This window comes from Pezoporus occidentalis, unplaced genomic scaffold, assembly GCF_034315485.1.
Source record: "Pezoporus occidentalis ecotype Australia unplaced genomic scaffold, CSIRO_AGI_Poc_V1 ctg170, whole genome shotgun sequence".
In the NCBI taxonomy this organism is placed as follows: Eukaryota; Metazoa; Chordata; class Aves; order Psittaciformes; family Psittacidae; genus Pezoporus; species Pezoporus occidentalis.
The window spans coordinates 1,137,918-1,156,603 of NW_026913532.1; the positions used below are offsets into that span (position 1 = coordinate 1,137,918).

Consider the following 18,686-nt stretch of genomic DNA (forward strand, 5'->3'; position numbering starts at 1 on the left):
CGGTGAGGAGAGAGGCGACGGTGGGAGTCATGGTGCGCTCCCTGAACTCCATCGTGGCCGTGTGCCAGAACATGGGCATCGGGAAGGATGGCAACCTGCCCTGGCCGCCGCTGAGGTACCGCGGGTATGGCGGGAGTCTACCCTCCCGGGGCGGCAGGCGCGCGGGCGGACTACAACTCCCAGCCTGCACCGCGGCGCGCTCTCTGCTGGCGGGCGACCGTGGAGCCGCGCGTTGCGCCCTAGGAGTTGTAGGCTTGATTGGGGTGATGCTCAGCAGGGCGGGAGAGGATTCGCGGTGCCTGTTGGCGGGACGACAGCCGGGGATATGGCTGCCGGGACCCGCCGGGTGTCTTGGCGGGTATCCCCGGGGGATTCAAGGAGGCGCGTCGGCAGGCTCTCGGCCGTGGGTTATCTGTCGTGCATCGTGGCCTTGTATCAGCAGCAGTGTGGCCAGCAGGATCAGGGCAGTGATCCCTCTACTAGGCACTGGTGAAGCCGCACCACAAAGGCTGTGTGCAGTTCTGGGCCCCTCACTACAAGAGAGATATTGAGGTGGTGGAGCGGGTCCAGAGAATGGCAGCAGAGCTGGTAAGGGTCTGGAGCACAAGTGTGATGAGGAACGGCTGAGATAACTGGGGGTGTTCAGTCTGGAGAAGAGAAGGCTCAGGGGGGACCTTAATGCTGTCTAAAACTAGCTGAAAGGAGGACGGAGCCAGGAGGTGGCTGGTCTCTGCTCCCAAGGAACAAACAATAGGACAAGAGGAAACGGCCTCAAGCCGTGCCAGGGGAGGTTTATACAGGGTATTAGGAACAATTTCTTCCCCAGGAGAGTAAACAGGTACTGGAACAGGCTGGCCAGGGCAGTGGTGGAGTCACCATCCCTGGAAGTGTTCGCAGACTGTAGATGACATGGTTTAGTGGTGGCCTTGGCAGTCTGGGGAACATTTGGACTTGATGATTTTAAAGGTCATTTTCAACCTAGTTGCATTCTATGCAAGCAGAGCTGGGACCAAAGGTCTCGCTTCAGGCATGACATGGGGCCGGCTCTGTCCAGCCTTTCCTCCGCGGGCACCAGCGGTATTTGTGTTATGTTTTTGTTTCATTTTGTTGGTGTTTTCCTTGTATTAGAGAAATGCATCTTATTCGTAAGCCATGTTGTAATGCTTTTTTTGTTTTCTTGCCAGGAATGAGTACAAGTACTTCCAGAGAATGACTAGCACATGCCAAGTGGAAGGTAATGGTTTTCTTTTTCCGGAGTTTTGCTTCTATCTATTAAAGTTATTTTCTGTGGTATCAGTCACAGAAAAGCCTGGTAATTTGATTTTTCCCTGACTTAAAAAGTCCTGCTTCTGCAAACAGCCTGCCTTCCCAAGTTTCACAGGTATTTTACTCCCTGTAAATGTGTCCTCTACAGATACTTTGGGTTAGGTGAAGAAAATGGAGCTGAACCTGATGTTTCAGTGCTGCAGGTGATGTGTAAATAAAGAGAACTTCAAAGTTGTGTTTCTCCAACAGGGTAGAAAACTCTGACGTGTTAAAAAGGAAAGGTTTTTATTTGCCAGTTAATCAGCAGAGGGTTGGTTGTTTTTTTCAGGCTCTATTAGCTAGTCTAACTTGTTTGTTGTAGCTCAGCCTTGGCCATTTGTTCCACCCCTCTGGTCCTTTGAGAGTAATTTAGTTTGATTTTCTGAGTGCTGAGCCATCCAATAGCCAGAAACCCCTAACTGTACTGGTACATACAGCAGCAACACTCCAGACCTATGTCATCATCTGCGCACAGTAATAAACAACTGTACTGGTAATGCACAGTAATAATGGTCAGGACAAGTAGACCAGAACCTTTGCATTTTAGCAATATTTTAGACTATTAAGTTGATGAGGTGAAACCAGTTATTGTGAAAAAAAAAGTGAAAGCACAAATGGGGTAAGAATCAAGATTAAAAAAACTGATTTGTTCTGACTTGGTTACTAACTGCTGCCAGAAGTGATGAGTCTTGTAGCATTGCCTCCACTCCTCTTTCACCCTGACTTTGGTGCTGGTTTGACTTTTTCTTAAGGTGTTTTAATTCTCTAATGCAGTAGACTAGGCTGCTGTGGGTCAGTGGGGACTGCCAGTACAAGGCATGTGGTAGGAGAAGGAAAGAAGCATTGGGAGAGGAAGAATAGGACCTCCCTAAGCCATGTGGCGGGCTCACTGCTTCTGGTGGAATCAGGGTCATGTGAGACATCAAGCTTATCCTCACATTTCTGCTGTGGCTTTATTTGCCAGCGGGGTCACTCTGTTTCCTGTGATGCTTTTCTTCATGCTGCTGTTAAAACCACTGCCTGGCAAAACTCACTTGTTTGCTAAAAATTCTCTAACATGTACTCTTGTTTTGATTAAGTGACCTATTCCATATACTGATTCGCAGGTCTCTTCCATATGCCACAAAGGATAAAAGAATATCTAATTTCATTTTGCAAACAGCCTTAAGTGAACTATTTTACTTACTGTTTAGAGAGTTGATTATACCCATTTTAATCTTGCATACAAAAAGACAGAACACAATTTTAAGTCTTCTTGTATGCCTGCACCGTACAAGTAACCCATAGAAAAAAAAAAAAAATGTTTCACATACAGTTAAAAAGAAAAAAAATTATTCCATCCTGCCTGCCCATCTTTTAATAATCTATGACCCAAGATCTAGACAGTGAAGTTGATTCATAACCTCTTAATGGGTTATGCTGCCGTAGATCTTCACAACAGGGATGTTACTATCAGTTCAAGAAAGAGAGTTTTTTGAAAATGGGGAGAACACAGTGCAGAAGCATCACATGATCTTGCTTTTAGTCTGTGTGCATACGTGCACTGGCCACTGCTGTGAATTAGCTGTTGGTCTAGACAGACCTTTGTTCTGAGCCCTTAAACATCTGGATGAATCTTTAGTGAGGAAATACATGCATTGTTCACAATTTATGCCTTTCCTTCAGCAGTAGTGCCAGTGGTCTGTGCTGACATATCTAAACTGACACCGCAGTATAGCTCTTGGAAACTTGTTCATGAAACTTAGGTGCAGGAGAAAGGTCTTCAGACACTGCTCAGGAACAACTGGAAGGTTGGTTCTGTGGTGTGGTCTAGAAGATCCAGCCCCTCTTTCATCAAGAAGTAGGGAGGATAGCTGTGAACAAGCTGTTGTCCTTTCTCTAAAATCTCTCCTGCTATGTAACACTGTAGAACATTTTCTGTTACCTTTTGTGTGTTTATTTCTCTGACAACTCCATTTGCTTATAAAGAGAAACCCTCTTTTTAGCAGGGTATATATAAGAGAGAATTAATTAATGAAGGTTTGCATTTGATCAGAAATCATGCTTACCAGTGAATACTAGAATATAATAGGACACCTACTGCACTTTTGCTTTTCATCCAGTTTAACTGGTTCTTCTCCTAAAAGTTACCCTTTAACTTGGTGTTTTGTTGTTTGGGTTTTTTTTTCCTCTCTTAAATAACACCCAAAGGTGGCAATTATTCCTTAGCATATAACTGGAATGATGGAACATGCAAACACAAAGTTGATTATTGTGTGCTGCTTGGATTTATAAAGAGAACAGTGATGTTTTTTCACACCAAGAGAACTCTTTTGAGGGTATGAGTTGGTCTTGCACACAGAGATTAATTTATGCCCATACTTGTAGCAGAGGTAGTGTTCGTGTAATGCCTGTGATGGGCAGTGACATGCCTTTTTTTCATTTTCTTTTAATTACAAGTTTATAGGTGTACATAGACTACTTTGACAGTTGACAGGTGTCAACTGCCTGACAAGGCTTTGAGGACGCAAACGCGTCCTTCTGTTCATGTGGCTAATTTGAGAATCAAGGTCTAAGCTTGTACTTTTGTTGACTGCTGAAATGGAGTTTGGAAGCGGGAGAGAAGGTCCAGCTGTGTCACTAAATAACCAAAAGAAATTTGGGACAGAGCAAAAATACCCATTAAGTAAGTGTTTTCCTCTCTTATTCAGGTAAACAGAATGCCTTGATAATGGGTAAAAAAACCTGGTTCTCCATTCCTGAGAAGAATCGTCCTCTGAAAGACAGAATTAATATAGTGCTCAGCAGGGAGCTCAAGTACGTATGATGAATGACAGGCCTGTCAAACAAATAAAAAGTCTGCACTTACAAATATGTGTAGCAATGCATCATAATACAATTCTAAATGTAACATTTTTGATATCTGCTTAGGAAGCGTCTCTGTTATTGATTGAGTGATATCACTACTTTTTTTTTTTTTAATTAATTCACAAGATAGCTGTCATTGCTTTTAGTAAATACAAGTCCTAGCTCTACAAACAAACCATCTGACTGTATCAGCAGTCTTGCTGACCCATGTATTTAACTGTTGCTCTAGAGCCTGGTTAAATGAGTGGCTCTTAATCGCTTTTTCAAAGTTTATTTTTGTTTGCATTCAAGGAAAAATAATTGTCCTTTTTCAGAGCTCTCTCCTTGAATGCACCACCTACATTCATCCAGATATTCTTAAACATCAATGTTCACTTGTAATGGTTTATGCTTTGGAGGATTTGGGGGTGAATAGGGGAGGGGGATAGTGGCTTTTTTAACTACTTGTTTTGAACAAAGTATTAATATTCTAGAATTCAAATAAAAACCTAGTTTTATAGGTATCTAAATGTCTCCATTATGCTTTTTTTTAAAACGTGATATAAAATTTCAGATCTGTAATTTATAATGCCTTTTAAGTCACAGTTATTATTAGATTGTGATTTATTAAGCAATCCTGCAGCCAGGTGAGTTTTCTAACATAGTTTAGCAACAGTAGGCATTTCAAAACAATTATCTTGTCTGAAACATTTAGTTATTTGGGAATTCATGAAAACACATTGTACATCTAGATTATCACAATGAATGGTCCTTCAATTATTTTGCTTTTTCTAGGGAAACCCCTAAAGGAGCACATTATCTTTCAAAAAATCTGGATGATGCTTTAGCTCTTTTGGATTCACCAGAGTTAAAAAGTAAAGTAGACATGGTCTGGATCATTGGAGGCACTTCAGTTTACAAGGTACGTTTAGAGTACTCCTAACTAACTCATTTTGTGTGATGGTATAAAGGTGGCTCAAGCTCCTATTACTTCTGCTTTAGGAAATTCTTTTCCTTCACGCAACTCAGCAAACCAGTGATTCCAACAGAACAAGTCTTGGAGAGTAAGATTTCAACTCACAAGTTTAAAACACCTGTCCAAGTAAGCATTAGCTGTTGCTAATGGTCCAGGGTCACACAGTCATTAGGCTTTTGAGAGCTTTTCTTAAACTTTTTTCAACCAAAAAACTCTTAGTTAAGAGGAGCAAATAGTTCTGCTGTCCTTTAGTCATTACAGGCACACTGGGAAATACACTCCATTTCTTGTTTGGCACTTGCACTTTAGGTGTGTGATAAGAATGCCATCATGCTCCTAGTAGCCTGTTAGGGTTGATAATATGCTTTGAATACACTGTAGGAAAACACATTTTCTGATGCTTGCCTTTGTGGCTTGTGCCTTTCATGAACTTCTCTGTGTCTTAGGGAATATGTATTTTACAGTAAAAAAAAAGAAAAAAAGCAAAGTAGTTACATATTGCTACAGTTGTAAGGAAAATAAGATGCATATGCAAATAGCCTATAGAACACTGTTGTTCCTCTATCTTTTTTTACTTATGTTTTATAATTGCTTTTGCATGTGGTGCGTCTTACTTCATGTCCAAATGCATTCAGTCCATGACTAATTATTACCATGTAGAAGTAACCTGCCCTTCACTCTCAGCCAGTAAAAGGCCTGCTTCCAGGCAATACATAGCAAGTTTATTTCTGGAGACAGATTCTCTTCAGATTGGGCATAACTGTCCAACATGAGCAAGAGACCGGATCTGGCTTCTGCCTGTAATTCTGCAGGATGCAGTGTGTGAGCAGAACATTTACCTCTTCCATGCAATGGCTACATACTCATCTAGTGCTGCAAAGAGTGCTTATTTCTTCCAGAAGCATCTGTGTTGCAGACTTTTAATTTAACTATTTTTCCAATGTCTGGCTGATACTTGGTAGGAAAACATGCCATTTTATTATATCACTACTCACCAATACTTACATTATAAATAGGTAGTTTTGATCAATAGTACTTTTGCAACACATTTCTTGTGCTGATCCCCAGGGATATGAAATTTCAACTGCTTTCCCCCTTTTGAGCACCTACTTGGGATATTGCAAAGGAATTTTCAATTCATTAGTTAAAAGAGTTTGGTGGAAACCATACACGTTTATCAAAACTTCAGGTAATATTTTCAGTGCCTGTACTGAAGATGCACAAAGGATTGCAGGAATGTTTCCACTATACCATGTAGAAATGTGTGGGAAGTAAAATGGCAATTAGCAATTGAAATGAAACAAATTATTCAGAAGTTGCAGTTATTTGCTTTTAAAGCATTATTTTTATCTTGCTGCTTTATATTGCTCAAAGGTTTAGAACTGATTGTGTCTATTGGTACAAACCTGTGATGCAGGAAGTGTCTACTTCAGCAAGTAAGTGCAACAGGAGTATTTTGAAACAGGTAGTGCTGAGGACATGACATTTCCACTTTAGTACTTTGGGGAGTTTAACCCAAAGTTCAGATGTTTCAAGTGAGGTAGAGCTTTCTGAGGACAGACCTTGATGAGGAGAGCAGAGTCAGACAACTCATTCACTCACTCCCCCCTTTCTTTCCCTCCCTCTACTCCTGGAGGGACAGAGAGGAGAGTCAAAAAGAATGCAACTCCCACGGGTTGAGATAAGAACAGTTTAGTAACTAAGGTATAACACAAATCACTACTGCTACCACCAATAATAATAATGATAAAGGAAATATGCTACCACCAATAATAATAATAATGATAAAGGAAATAACAAGGGAAGAGAATACAACACCTCACCACCAGCCAACCGATAACTCACCCCATTCCCCCCCCCCCCCCCCCCCCCAAGCCGGACCAAGCACCGACCGATACCTCCTCCAACCCTGCAGTCTACCAGCCCTTCCGGCTAACTCTGAGTTACATCCTGGGCATGACGTGCTGTGATATGAAATACCTCTTTGGCTAGTTTGGGTCAGGTGTCCTGTCTCCGCCCCCTCCCGGCTTCCCCTCCTCCCCAGCAGAGCATGAGGCTCACAAAGTCCTTGCCCAAACCAAAACATCATTGTTATCAGCTCTGTTCCCGAGCTGAAAGTCAAAACACTGCACTGCACCAGCCACCAAGAAGGAGAAAAACGACTGCTACTGCTGAACCCAGGACAGCATAATCACACAACAGAGGAGTAGAGAGCTGTTTGCACTAGGAGGAGCTACTCCATTTAGATCCCAGAAGGAAGAGCACCAAGGCTGTAAAAAGTATCATTTTAAATGCTACTTGCTAGAACTAATGCTTTAAATGACAGAATAGTATAAGTAAGTTTACTTCCCCATGTATGTTGGAAACTCTTAAGTTGTGTGGCATCGAACAAGCTTCCAAGCATGCTGCACTGACCCTGTCTGTAGAAAGGGCTACCCCCTAACCCACAAAAGGGACATTCACATGAGAACTTGCTGCTCTCTTAGAGAAAGGCGAGGACATGCAGGTGGTATGGTTGTTGACACCGAGTGGGAGCTGCCTGCAGGCTCTTCTGTTACAGTTTTCTGGCTGAGCTTATCCTGTGGCCAAAGAATATGCACAGCACAATACAGGCGTATGTCTGTTCAGGTTAATTGTTCTGTGGATTACTGTTTCTTTAATGTACAGTGATCTTTGAGTCAGGATCACTACAAAAGGGAACAGCAAGCTTATGCATGCACCCATTGAACTTTGGGTGGGTGGGCTCTTTTACAGCCTGTCACAGGCTATTGTGGGTGTTTTGAAGGATGAGTAGGAAGATGGACGATAATGGCATTCTTGGAGTCTTTGCTGTAGCAGTTCTGCCCTGGTTGATCTGCTGCCCTAGGCACAGGGGTTGAGCTCAGGCTGGTGGCATCCCATTGGTATGGGGATCCTGGAGAATAAAAAGCAGATTCGGAATGTACTGAATGTGAGGGTGCACAACTGAGGCTGTCTGTCAAAAGCTGCTACAATAGCTTTGCCAGGGCCAGACACTTTCAGAGTCTACAATATTATTCAAGAGGGTGGCTGATTGTCCTGTGGAGCCTTTCCGCACAGCTCCTAAACTTAGGAATTTCTGATCAGTTAATCTTGATCAGGATTGTTGTTAGGGAGCAGCCTGAATCAATCCTCCAGGCCATATTTCTGTAGGTGGTATGAGAAAGAAATGTGCACAGTCTTCCAGGCCTTTGCTGTCTTTGGTTTTCCACATCCTTTGTGGGTGCTCTGGGAAGCACCCAAATCCCAGGTGGGTTCCGGGCCCAGGGTAGCAACCCAGAAGCATTACCAGGGGTGATCCATGAACTGAGGTTGATTCACACATTTCAGGAGGTTTCCAAAGAACCTCAGATGGAAGGGGGATGCTGGCACCTTCTTTCCGCCCAGGGTCATTGGAGATGTTTGAACACCTGCCTTACCTGAAATACTGCATCTCTTCTGTGCCTCATGCTGTTCTGCCCAGATACCATGCTGGAACACAGGCCTGGTTTAACCTCATCCAGAGAGTTGTGCCAAGTTGGAGCATCTACCCAGCTGCCCAAGTGCAGAAGCCTCTAAGAACTGAGACAAGTAAAGGTGCTAAAGCATGGGTTGCAGGATGGCATTTCAAGACAGGATGCTGTCCTCAGCAACAGGGTCAAGGAATGGGTTGAGGCAACAGACTGCTGCTGCTTACACCCTCTTCTTTGTGGGACTGCAAAGGAGAAGGGAACAAGCCTTGATGGACTGTCAACGTTTAAAAGGACACACTGCAGGTGTTCATTGCTTACAGCCATTTTTGCCCGCTGCGCCTAGGTTGTGAAGGACAGTGCTGTCTGGGGTGGTGGGAGTACTGACATAAGCTGTCTCAAATACTGTGAAGAACAGAGAAAGGTGAACTTGGAACAAGGTGGCCATACAAGTGCTTATGTCTGTCATGTTCATCCTGTGTTCAGCAGCTTACTCTGGGAGACTGTCTCTTGTGGGCCTTGACCTATGCAACAGGAAAAGGCAGAAGAAGTAGACATAGCAGGCATTTTGGTGGGTACAGGGAGGGGTGAGTAGAGTACTGGTATTAGGAAGTGAGAGCTGAAAAAATTGAAAACAGCTTCTGCAGTCCCTTGACCATTCAAAAGCCTCATCTCTTTAAGTTTGACTTGACACTGATCACCTGATCAGGTTTATAATCTCCTGACATACCAGAAGGTTGCACTGTTCCATCCAGGGAAACATTTGGACTTCTCACAGCACAGGTTTGCAGGTTTCATTTCCTTGCATCTCAGTGTGATGCTGGTACGGGATTTTCTGTATTATTCTGGATCTCCTGAGTTGCTATTGGTTGTGTGGAGGAGGAAGGAGGAGTGAAGCAGCCCAGCAATGGCCAGTACGTCACAGCAATAACGAAGCTGTTATGCACCATGAGAGGCACTCCATGATTTTGCATGAGCACTTGACACTTTGAGAGTCATCTGCTGGCTCATGAGTGCTCATTGTGTGGTGAAAAACTCGTGGTGGTGTCTTCCTCATTGGTTCTGGCATGTGAGTCCCCATTCAGTGTTCGAGCTTATCAGGCATGTTCCTGGAGGCACTTTGCTGGTTTGGCTTCATTTCCAGGCAATGTAGCCCATGCACAACAAGATTGCTCCCAGAACAACAAAAGAACGGTGAGTGGGGACAATTGGAAGATTAATTTCAAAACCACATTTCTATTTCAAGTTAAGATACTCATGGAGATGCACTCTGTGTGGAGGTATCGTCTCTTAATTGAGAGATTCAGGACTTGGCTTTGACTTTGAGAAATAGTGCTTACTGGAGATCCTGATGGAGTCTGGTCAGTGTAAGTTATCAGTTTATTTTAACTGGATTTAAACTGTCTTTTGAACTGATTAAAAAAAAATTCATTTTTTACTAGGAGTAGGAACTGTCCAGCACATCCTCAAATATTAAACAGAGACATTAAAAAAAAAAAAAAAGAAAAGAAAGAAATAGGTGTAGATTTACTTATGTGAAAAAATCATGGCAGTCAGGTGAAGTTCCCAACAACTGAACAAAGAGTAATATAACCCCCATTTTCAAGAAGGGGAAAATGGAAGACCCAGGGAACTACAGACCAGTCAGCTTCACCTCTGTGCCTGATAAAATATTGGAGCAGATTCTCCTGGAAACTATGTGAAAGTACATGAAAAACGAGGTAGGTGGTGACAGCCATCATGGCTTCACTAAGGGGAAATCCTACCTGACCAATTTGGTGGCCTTCTATAATGGGGCTATGGAACTGATGGACAGGGGCAGAGCAGTTGGCGTCATCTACCTGGACTTGTGCAAAGTGTTTGACACTGCCCCGCATGACATCCTTGTCTCTAAATTGGAGAGACATCAATTTGACAGATAGACCGCTCGGTGGATAAAGAACTGGCTGGATGGCCACAAGCAAAGAGTTGTGGTCAATGGCTCAGTATCCAACTGGAGACCAGTAACTATTGGTGTCACTCAGGGGTTGGTGTTGGGACTGATCCTGTTCAACATCTTTTTTGGTGACATGGACAGCGGGATTGAGTGCGCCCTCAGCAAGTTTGCGGATGACACCAAGCTGTGTGGCTCGGTTGATAGGCTGTAGAGAAGGAATGCCATCTAGAGGAACCTTGACACGCTTGTGAGGTGGGCTGATGCCAGCCTCATGCTGTTCAACAAAGTGAAGTGCAAGGTCCTACACCTGAGTAGGAGCAATCCCAGGCACAGCTACAGGTTGGGTGGAGAAGTGATTCAGAGCAGCCCTGCGGAGATGGACTTGAGGGTGTCGCTAGATGAGAAATTGAACATGAGCTGGCTTTAGTGCACGCTCGCAGCCCAGAAAGCCAACCATATCCTGGGCTGCATCAAAAGGAGCATGACCAGTAGGTTGAAGGAGGTGATCCTGCCCCTCTACTCAGCTCTCATGAGACCTCTCTTGAAGTATTGTGTACACTTCTGGTGTCCTCAATATAAGAAGGACATGGAACTGTTGGAACAAGTCCAGAGGAGGGCCACGAGGACGATAAGTGGGCTGGATCGCCTCCCATATGAAGACAGGCTGAGAAAGTTGGGGCTGTTCTGCCTGCAGAAGAGAAGCTTCATGGAGACCTCATAGCAGCCTTCCAGTATCTGAAAGGGGCCTATAAGGATGCTGGAGAGGGACTTTTCATCAGGAACTGTAGTGGTAAGACAAAGGGTTTAAACTTAAACAGGGGAAGTTCAAGTTAAATAGGAGGAAGAAGTTCTTTACTGTGAGGGTGGTGAGGCACTGGAACAAGTTGTCCAAAGAAGTGGTGAATGCTCCATCCCTGGCAGTGTTCAAGACCAGGTTGGACAGAGCCTTGGGCAACATGGTCTAGGGAGAGGAGTCTATGACAGGGTTTGGAACTAGATGATCTTAAGGTCCTTTCCAGCCCTAACCATTCCATGATTCTATGATGATTAAATTTGGAGAAGGAACTTGCCATTTTGTAACAGAGCAAAAAGTTTTTCCATGAGAAGTTTTGTTGGTTTTGCTGTTTATTTAATGTCCCGGCTGGCCATAACAGAATATAGATACTGGTCATAAAAAGCATTTGGGGAAATACTTCAACAAAGAGGCTTGAGCTGGAAAATTAAATTTCTAAGAATCTCCAAGGGAAGATTTTATCTAATATTCATGCTCAGGTGTCTTCCTATGCACTAGCATCTGGCATACTGTGTTTAGTAATCGAGCCCTTTCATTCTCCAGAAATGTTAATTGTGAAGTTGCTATTCATATTTAGTGCAGCAAGTCTCTCGCAGATTATTAATTACCCTCTTAAATAGAATTTCTTGACTAAGCATATAGGCTTCACAGGGTTGTGAATGGCCTGAATGAGTTGTGAATTTACTAAGCTTCAAGTCTCTACTGTACCATAAGGATCACTTCTTTAAAAGAGAGAAGCATTAACAAGCTTGCCAAACTTCACTAGCTAATATACTAAAGTACGCATTTTAAAGATTAGGTGTTAGTATGTCTGGATTTGCTGTAAACTATTAAACATATAGTAGTAATTTTTCTACCTTACCTGAATATAAGGCAAAGTGGGTTTGAGCTATGTACCTACAGGCATAGAGGCTAATGCGTATGGCGCCATGTTTTTTGAAGTGTTGCATTCAGTCTGAGATGTGACTGAGGGCTGAGATCCACTTACACAGGAGATGCAGACAACTCCTTTTTCCTTGCTGACGTGCTCCACCCCTGTGGGTGACAGTGCTGTTGCTCCCTGTGAACCGAGTTCTCAAAGAACTTGCTGCAAAGAACAGGCTCCTTAGAGCTGTGTTGATTGAGCACGCGATGCCTTTCACAGAATGACAGAATGGTTTAGGCTGGAAGGGACCTTAAATGTCATCCAGTTCCAGCCCCCTGCCATGGCCAGGGACACCTTCCACTAAACCAGGTTGCTCCAAACCCCATTCATCCTGGCCTTGAACACTGCCAGGGATGGGGCAGCCACAGCTTCTCTGGGCAACCTGTGCCAAGGCCTCACCACCCCCACAGGGAAGAACTTCTTCTTGAGATCTCATCTCAATCTCCTCTCTGTGTGTTTAAAGCAGTGTTCTGCTCTGGGAGCAACCCATGCAGAAAACTGAACACTGCAGTAGCTTCTCCACTAGTTCTGTTTTAGGTGAACTAATTAGTGTGGCGTAATTCTATTAACGTTTTTTGAAAGCTTGGTAACATTATCTTGTGTAAAGGGGAGACTGAAGGTTGTCATGGTTGCATTGACCTGAAATTCTTTCCCTGTCCCACCAAGCTCATGATAATGTTGTTTGATTATGCATATTTATGGTCCTGAGCAGTTGTTTCTGAGGAACATCCATGTTGTAAGTGCAAAGGTAACTCTTACTTCATTACTGTAATGCCACAGAATTTTCGTAGACTCATAGAATCCCAAACTGGTTTGGGTTGGAAGGGACCTTAAATCTCACCCAGTTCTAACCCCCTGCCATGGGCAGCAACACTTCCACTAGACCAGGTTGCTCAAAGCAACCATCCTCTATTTTCTCACATGTAGTTGTGTAGCCTTGTGTAGTTGCCTGATCAGAAACACAGGAATAGGAACACATTTTCCTGTTTTCCTGTACTTCGATGACCTCCTATGACAACACTTCTTTGAGCATTCTTCTAGTGCAATCCCCTAATATTTCTTTCACAGAAAAAAGTGGCAGGATCACAGCAGTGAGACAGCATTGTTTTCTCAAAGACATTTATGTTTTGTAAAAATACATCTGTGACTACTCTAGTTATGCCTTCAGTGTTCATTACATCTTGTTCTTACATAGTTGTAAATAAAATCTGAGGAAACAGAACTACAACGGGCTAGTGGATTAACTAATAATTTCTGTTTAAAGTTTAAGAATCTTCTTTAATTTAGCATCTTTATACCTTCCTAGGCTTGAGAGGGACATATCAAGCCTTTCTAGTAGATCTTCAAAATAAACTCAGAGGACTTTTAATGTAGAAAGAAAGGTGTAATACTGCTTTTGTGTTCATTCTTGTGGAAAAACATATTGATTTTATATCCCTCTGGGAAAAAATAATGACTAAAAAAGGTTAATATATGAGTCACTTTCAGACACAAATCAAAATGAGCATGACCAGCTATGAAAGGTGGTTTTGTCAAGTTCTTTATCAAAGTTGCTTGCAGAGATGATAAAGGAAAATATTTAAAAGGCCCTCCTTTAAGACTAACACATGGAAAACCCTGGTGACTAAAGTGTATCTGTTTCTGTAAGGACAAAATGATGAGGCTTTTCAATAACAGGCATAGAATCATTTTGTTGCCCTTATCCCTGTCAGAGAGCTGCCAGTGGAAGCTACCACGGTGTCTCCTCCCTCACTAGGCTCAGCCTTCATGGATTGGGAAAGACAGGCTGCTCCACACATCATTAAGCTGAGCCCTAGCAGTGTGGGAAGGAAGGATTTTTGAAGGTGATGATTCTCCTGGTGATCAACACAACTCTCCCAATAGCCCAAGTTTAACTTAGCAAGTCCTTTTACCTAGGCAAGATGTAGAACTTGTGAGATCTTCACCTGTGAGATTTTTCTTTAATGTATAAAATATTTTTCTTTTATACTCTTGTGTCTTCAAATGGAGCTTGCCTGTATTATTCAATACATTAGAAAGGCTGAAAACCAGAATGCAAATCAACAGATAATTTATTTTGAATTTTTTTTAGTGTTTTTTCATAGAATCATAGAATAGTTAGGGTTGGAAAGGACCTTAAGATCATCTAGTTCCAACCCCCCCTGCCATGTTTTGTTTGGATTGGCAATGTTGTTGTCTAGAAAGACACTTGAAAAAGAAGTGCCTCACACAATTACTTTGGCTCTTTCACTTATTCTGTGTAATCAGTACAAGATGAGAAAGCAGAAGCAGGGTGTATATGTCCTAAAAACCTGTGAATCTTTAAATGACTAGAAATAATATGTCCCTTTGACAGCAATTGGTTGCTATCCCCACTAGTTTAACAGTGGTTTGGTGACTGTGTATCTGTAAAAGATTAATATTCCATATAATAATGCTAGAACTACTTGTAATACAGGGCTGTTCTTGCAGAGCTTCAGGGCTGTTTTACAGAAACTGATTCAAGGCAATAGTCTTGCACATGCAAACATAATTAACCTTGTATGGTTGTCGGTCCAATGCAGATGGAAATTATGGGGAAGGTGATCCTTAGGTCATCTCTTTTTCAGTTTATACTTCAGAGGTAGGCCTGACAAGAGCATACTGGAAGTGAGCAGAAAGACAAGGGTATGCTAAAATCTTTTCACAGGGTATGGAGATTTATGTGAGTAATAAAGGACACTGGCTGACATACAGGGTTGATGTACCTGGCACAACAAGAGAGAATCCGTCTCTTGTGGAAAGTCATTTCTGGTCCTGAGACTCCAGGCACAGTGTAAATAGGCCATACTTCAGTGAGAAAGCAAAAAAAAAAAAAGAACAACTCAGCATTGCATTTCCCTTTTGCATCAGGCTTTAATATTTTTAAAGGTTCAGCGGCTGCTACACAAAGAATCAAATATGTATGCAGAGCAAAAACATACACAGCTCCCAGGGGAACCAGTGCAGGTACAAATACAGTCCAAGAATAACTGCAGCAAAATTAATAAATAACAATAAATTAAAAATAACAATAAATTAAAATCATGCCAAGAGTAACTTTGAGACTCAGCATGGCAATGGAGTGAGTGGAATGTAATGACTATGGAGTGAGGATGCAGATTTTTCCAATGTACAGAAGCGTGAGCTCAGAGACGTCTTAATTTTCTTCTAAATATCTCCTCCTTTTGCCTTGGTACCATTATTTCCAACAAGTTCTGTATCACTGTCTGTCTTTTCCATCACGTAAATTATCCTCACATTTACAAATAAACAAAGCCAAAAAAGGCCATACTGGTCTTCTACTTACTGGAAACGGTTTGTCTGTTGAATATTTTGCTAACTTCTCACAGTATTGTCTGACCGCCATAAATGTATCTAGTTACTTCACACTCTATTTAAATATTCAAGATTATATATGTCTATACCTTCATATTATGTATATGTTACATTAAAACAGAGTCATTCACCCTATTCTGTGCATTAGAGTAAGTACGCATGATGTCTATTTCCTTGATTAAATTCAGAGTAGGTATGCCAGTGTTCTATCAAATCAGCACTGTGTGTCCTCTAACTTGTTTTCTGTACCAGAGAAGTGGTGAAACTGATAGAGGCGGCTGAAAAGGGCAAGAGTGAATTGAGTGTTAATGAGGAACTACTTTAATCTTCATGAAGGTGCCGAAGTTGTGATCACGTACCTTCCCCATATTGCCAGGTCCAGAGCAGAAGTTTGCAGAGACCGCATCAGAGTCCAGTGCTCTCTGAACACGTTCCTTTAGGGACTCCACACATGAAAGGTTTTATGTTTGGTATAAAATTTACTTTTCTGAAGCTATCATCAGGGAACACATGGGAACAGGTGCTCCCGAAGGGGCAGGAGATAGAACCCATGGGCAACATAATCTGAGTGATGTGATGGGGCCTCACCAGCCAGGTCTTATGGTAATGAGGCAGGTCCACAGAATGGGAGCAGGCCCCACTAAGGAAACCAGAGTCAGACATAGCCCTGGGATGACTGGGCAGGGCCATGGGAACAGTCAAGCCCAGGCTGGCATGTCAGCCCATGATGTGACTCAGCTACATACTTAAATCCCAATACAAGTGAAGATTACACTTAGCAGAGTAGAGCAACCAAATATAAATCATATCATAGAATCCTAGAATGTTTGGGTTGGAAGGGACCTTAAAGCTCATCCAGTTCCACCCCCTGTCACAGGTGGGGACACCTTCCACTAGACCAGGTTGCTCCAAACCCCATCCAGCCTGGCCTTGAACACTGCCAGGGATGGGGCAGCCACAGCTTCTCTGGGCAGCCTGTGCCAGTGCCTCACCACCCTCACAGAGAAGAACTTCTGCCTAAAATCTCATCTCAATCTCCCCCTGGTCAGTTTAAAGTCATTCCCACTTGTCCTGTCTTTACAGGCCCTTGTCAGAAGCCGTCTCCAGCTTACTTTTTGGCCCCTTTAGGAACTGGCAGCTGCTCTAAGATCTCCCTTCTCTTCTCCAGGCTGAAAAAGCCCTGCTTGCTCAGCCCAACTTCATTTTTTGTCCTAAACATTGTCTTCAGGTTGCTCATTGAGACTAGGCCATATGGCTGCTGTCTTTTCACAGGACTACCCACTACTTCTTCTCTTAATTTCCATCTTAATTTAGAGTCTAAGCTCTAAGAACAGGTATTGCTGTCACTTACCATGTGGAACTGCCACAAGGTGAAGTTATCCCTTTGAAAGTACTCTTGGGCAATGTCCAAAGGAGATTTACAGTTCAGTTTTCACTGCTTTGCTTAAATCCTGAAATACTTAAAACAGTAACTGAGTTTTAGGTTTAAATAACATATTTGATGTACAATCTACAAAGAGACTCTTCCCTCTTAAGTTTTTTTGAAAGCTGTCATGGTGACAGTTGAAGGCAGAACAAGAATTTGGAGAGTTGGTAAAGAAGGCTAGTGTTCCAAGTAAGAAGTTAACACTTGATATTATCTTACAGACAAATAGCATTGTAAAACAAGGATACTAAAACTTCCTGGAAAAGCCCACTACTTCATGCATGGTTGAACTGTTTTACAGGGAACAACGCAATTTTAATTGTTTCTGTTGTTTTTAAAGGCAGCAATGGAGAAGCCAATTAATCACCGACTGTTTGTGACAAGAATTTTGCAGGAATTTGAAAGTGACACATTTTTTCCAGAAATCAACTACAAAGACTACAAACTTCTGACGGAGTAAGTACCAAGGTGCATTCCAGGCTTGTATTCAGATGTAAGATTTCCATCCAGTGTCAAAAGTTACTTCTTTCTCTTGAGTAATTTATTTCTTCCTGACAAACTTAGCAGGAATAAGTATTAAACTGTAAGCTTCTGCCATTTGCTGTGGTGGTTTTTGTGTTGTCATATTCCAGTCATCCTGTTATGTCCTCTCCAATGAGATTACATCCAACAGGCAGCAGGGAGGTGACAGAAACGAAAACTCCTGCCTCAGGAACCAGACTTTTTAAATAACGTGTTCTAGGCTTTAATGAAAATATTGGGGGGTTTTGATGAAGCTGTAAAGGTGTGTTTTTGCTTCAGAGTATGCTTTTTTGATTTAAAAAGTCTTGATTTAAAAAGATGTGTGTACAAGTGTACAAGTAAGAATCAGCATGATTCTTAATAGTTTGTGCTTAGTATACCTGATGTAAAGTCAAACAATTCTCTTTTCTAATTGATAGAATAAATTACAGATGACTCATATTGATATTTTTATCTACTTGTTGGCTTTTGCTTTCTCTTCTCCCCCTCTCTCCAGGTACCCAGGCATCCCTGCTGATATCCAAGAAGAGAATGGCATTCAGTACAAATTTGAAGTGTATGAAAAAGCTGTCCTGGCACAATAAATGAGGTTTCCTGTACTGCTGTTTAAGAGCAGGCATTTTAAATTATGATGTCTTTTTGAGTGCAAATACATAGTACGTCACTGAAAGAAAATCCTACTTGATAGTACAATACCTCAGTAGTGAATGATTCCAGTTAGCATACCCCAACTCTGAATATATACTCTGCAGCAGAAATACAGAATTGTAGAATCATAGAATAGTTTGAGTAGGAAGTGACCTTCAAAGGCCATCTAAGTCCAACTCCTCTGCAATGAGCAGAGACATCTTAATCTGGATCAGGTTGCCCAGAAGTACATCCAGCCTGGCTGTGAATGCCTTGAATATGTTTCTCCCTCACATTCAGACTGAATCTCCCCTCCGCCAGTACCCTTAAGTCCTCCTCAGGGGTACTCAATTCCTCCATCCCCAGCCTATATTGATACTGGGGGTTGCCACAACTGGGGTGTGGGACCCTGCACTTGGCCCCATTGAACCTCAGGAGGTTTACATGGCCCCACATCTCCAGCATGTGCATTTCCCTGTGGATCCCATCCTGTCCCCTGGGCATGTCAACTGTACCATTCAGCTTC

General features: G+C 42.5%; 2 protein-coding genes across 2 annotated transcripts in view; one reads left to right on the forward strand and one right to left on the reverse strand.

The window, feature by feature from the left end:
• The window catches only part of MSH3 (mutS homolog 3), a 119,434-nt gene extending 119,355 nt beyond the window's left edge, over positions 1-79 (reverse strand). The window contains 1 exon segment of the mRNA XM_062613899.1: positions 1-79. Coding sequence (XP_062469883.1) covers positions 1-79 — 79 coding nt within the window.
• On the forward strand, positions 27-18,162 carry DHFR (dihydrofolate reductase). Its single transcript, XM_062613897.1, has 6 exons — positions 27-115; positions 1,185-1,234; positions 3,996-4,101; positions 4,927-5,053; positions 17,352-17,467; positions 18,030-18,162. Exons 1-6 carry the CDS (start codon positions 30-32, stop codon positions 18,115-18,117), a joined length of 573 nt encoding a protein of 190 aa, XP_062469881.1. The 5' UTR covers positions 27-29; the 3' UTR covers positions 18,118-18,162.
• The last annotated feature ends 524 nt before the right edge of the window (positions 18,163-18,686 follow it).

Bases quoted from the DNA above. Each gene is read 5' to 3' on its own strand.
- DHFR (XM_062613897.1), top strand. From the start codon at position 30: ATGGTGCGCTCCCTGAACTCCATCGTGGCCGTGTGCCAGAACATGGGC. The intron at 116-1,184 runs GTACCGCGGGTA...TTTTCTTGCCAG, and splicing joins CTGCCCTGGCCGCCGCTGAG to GAATGAGTACAAGTACTTCC. The intron at 1,235-3,995 runs GTAATGGTTTTC...TCTCTTATTCAG, and splicing joins TAGCACATGCCAAGTGGAAG to GTAAACAGAATGCCTTGATA.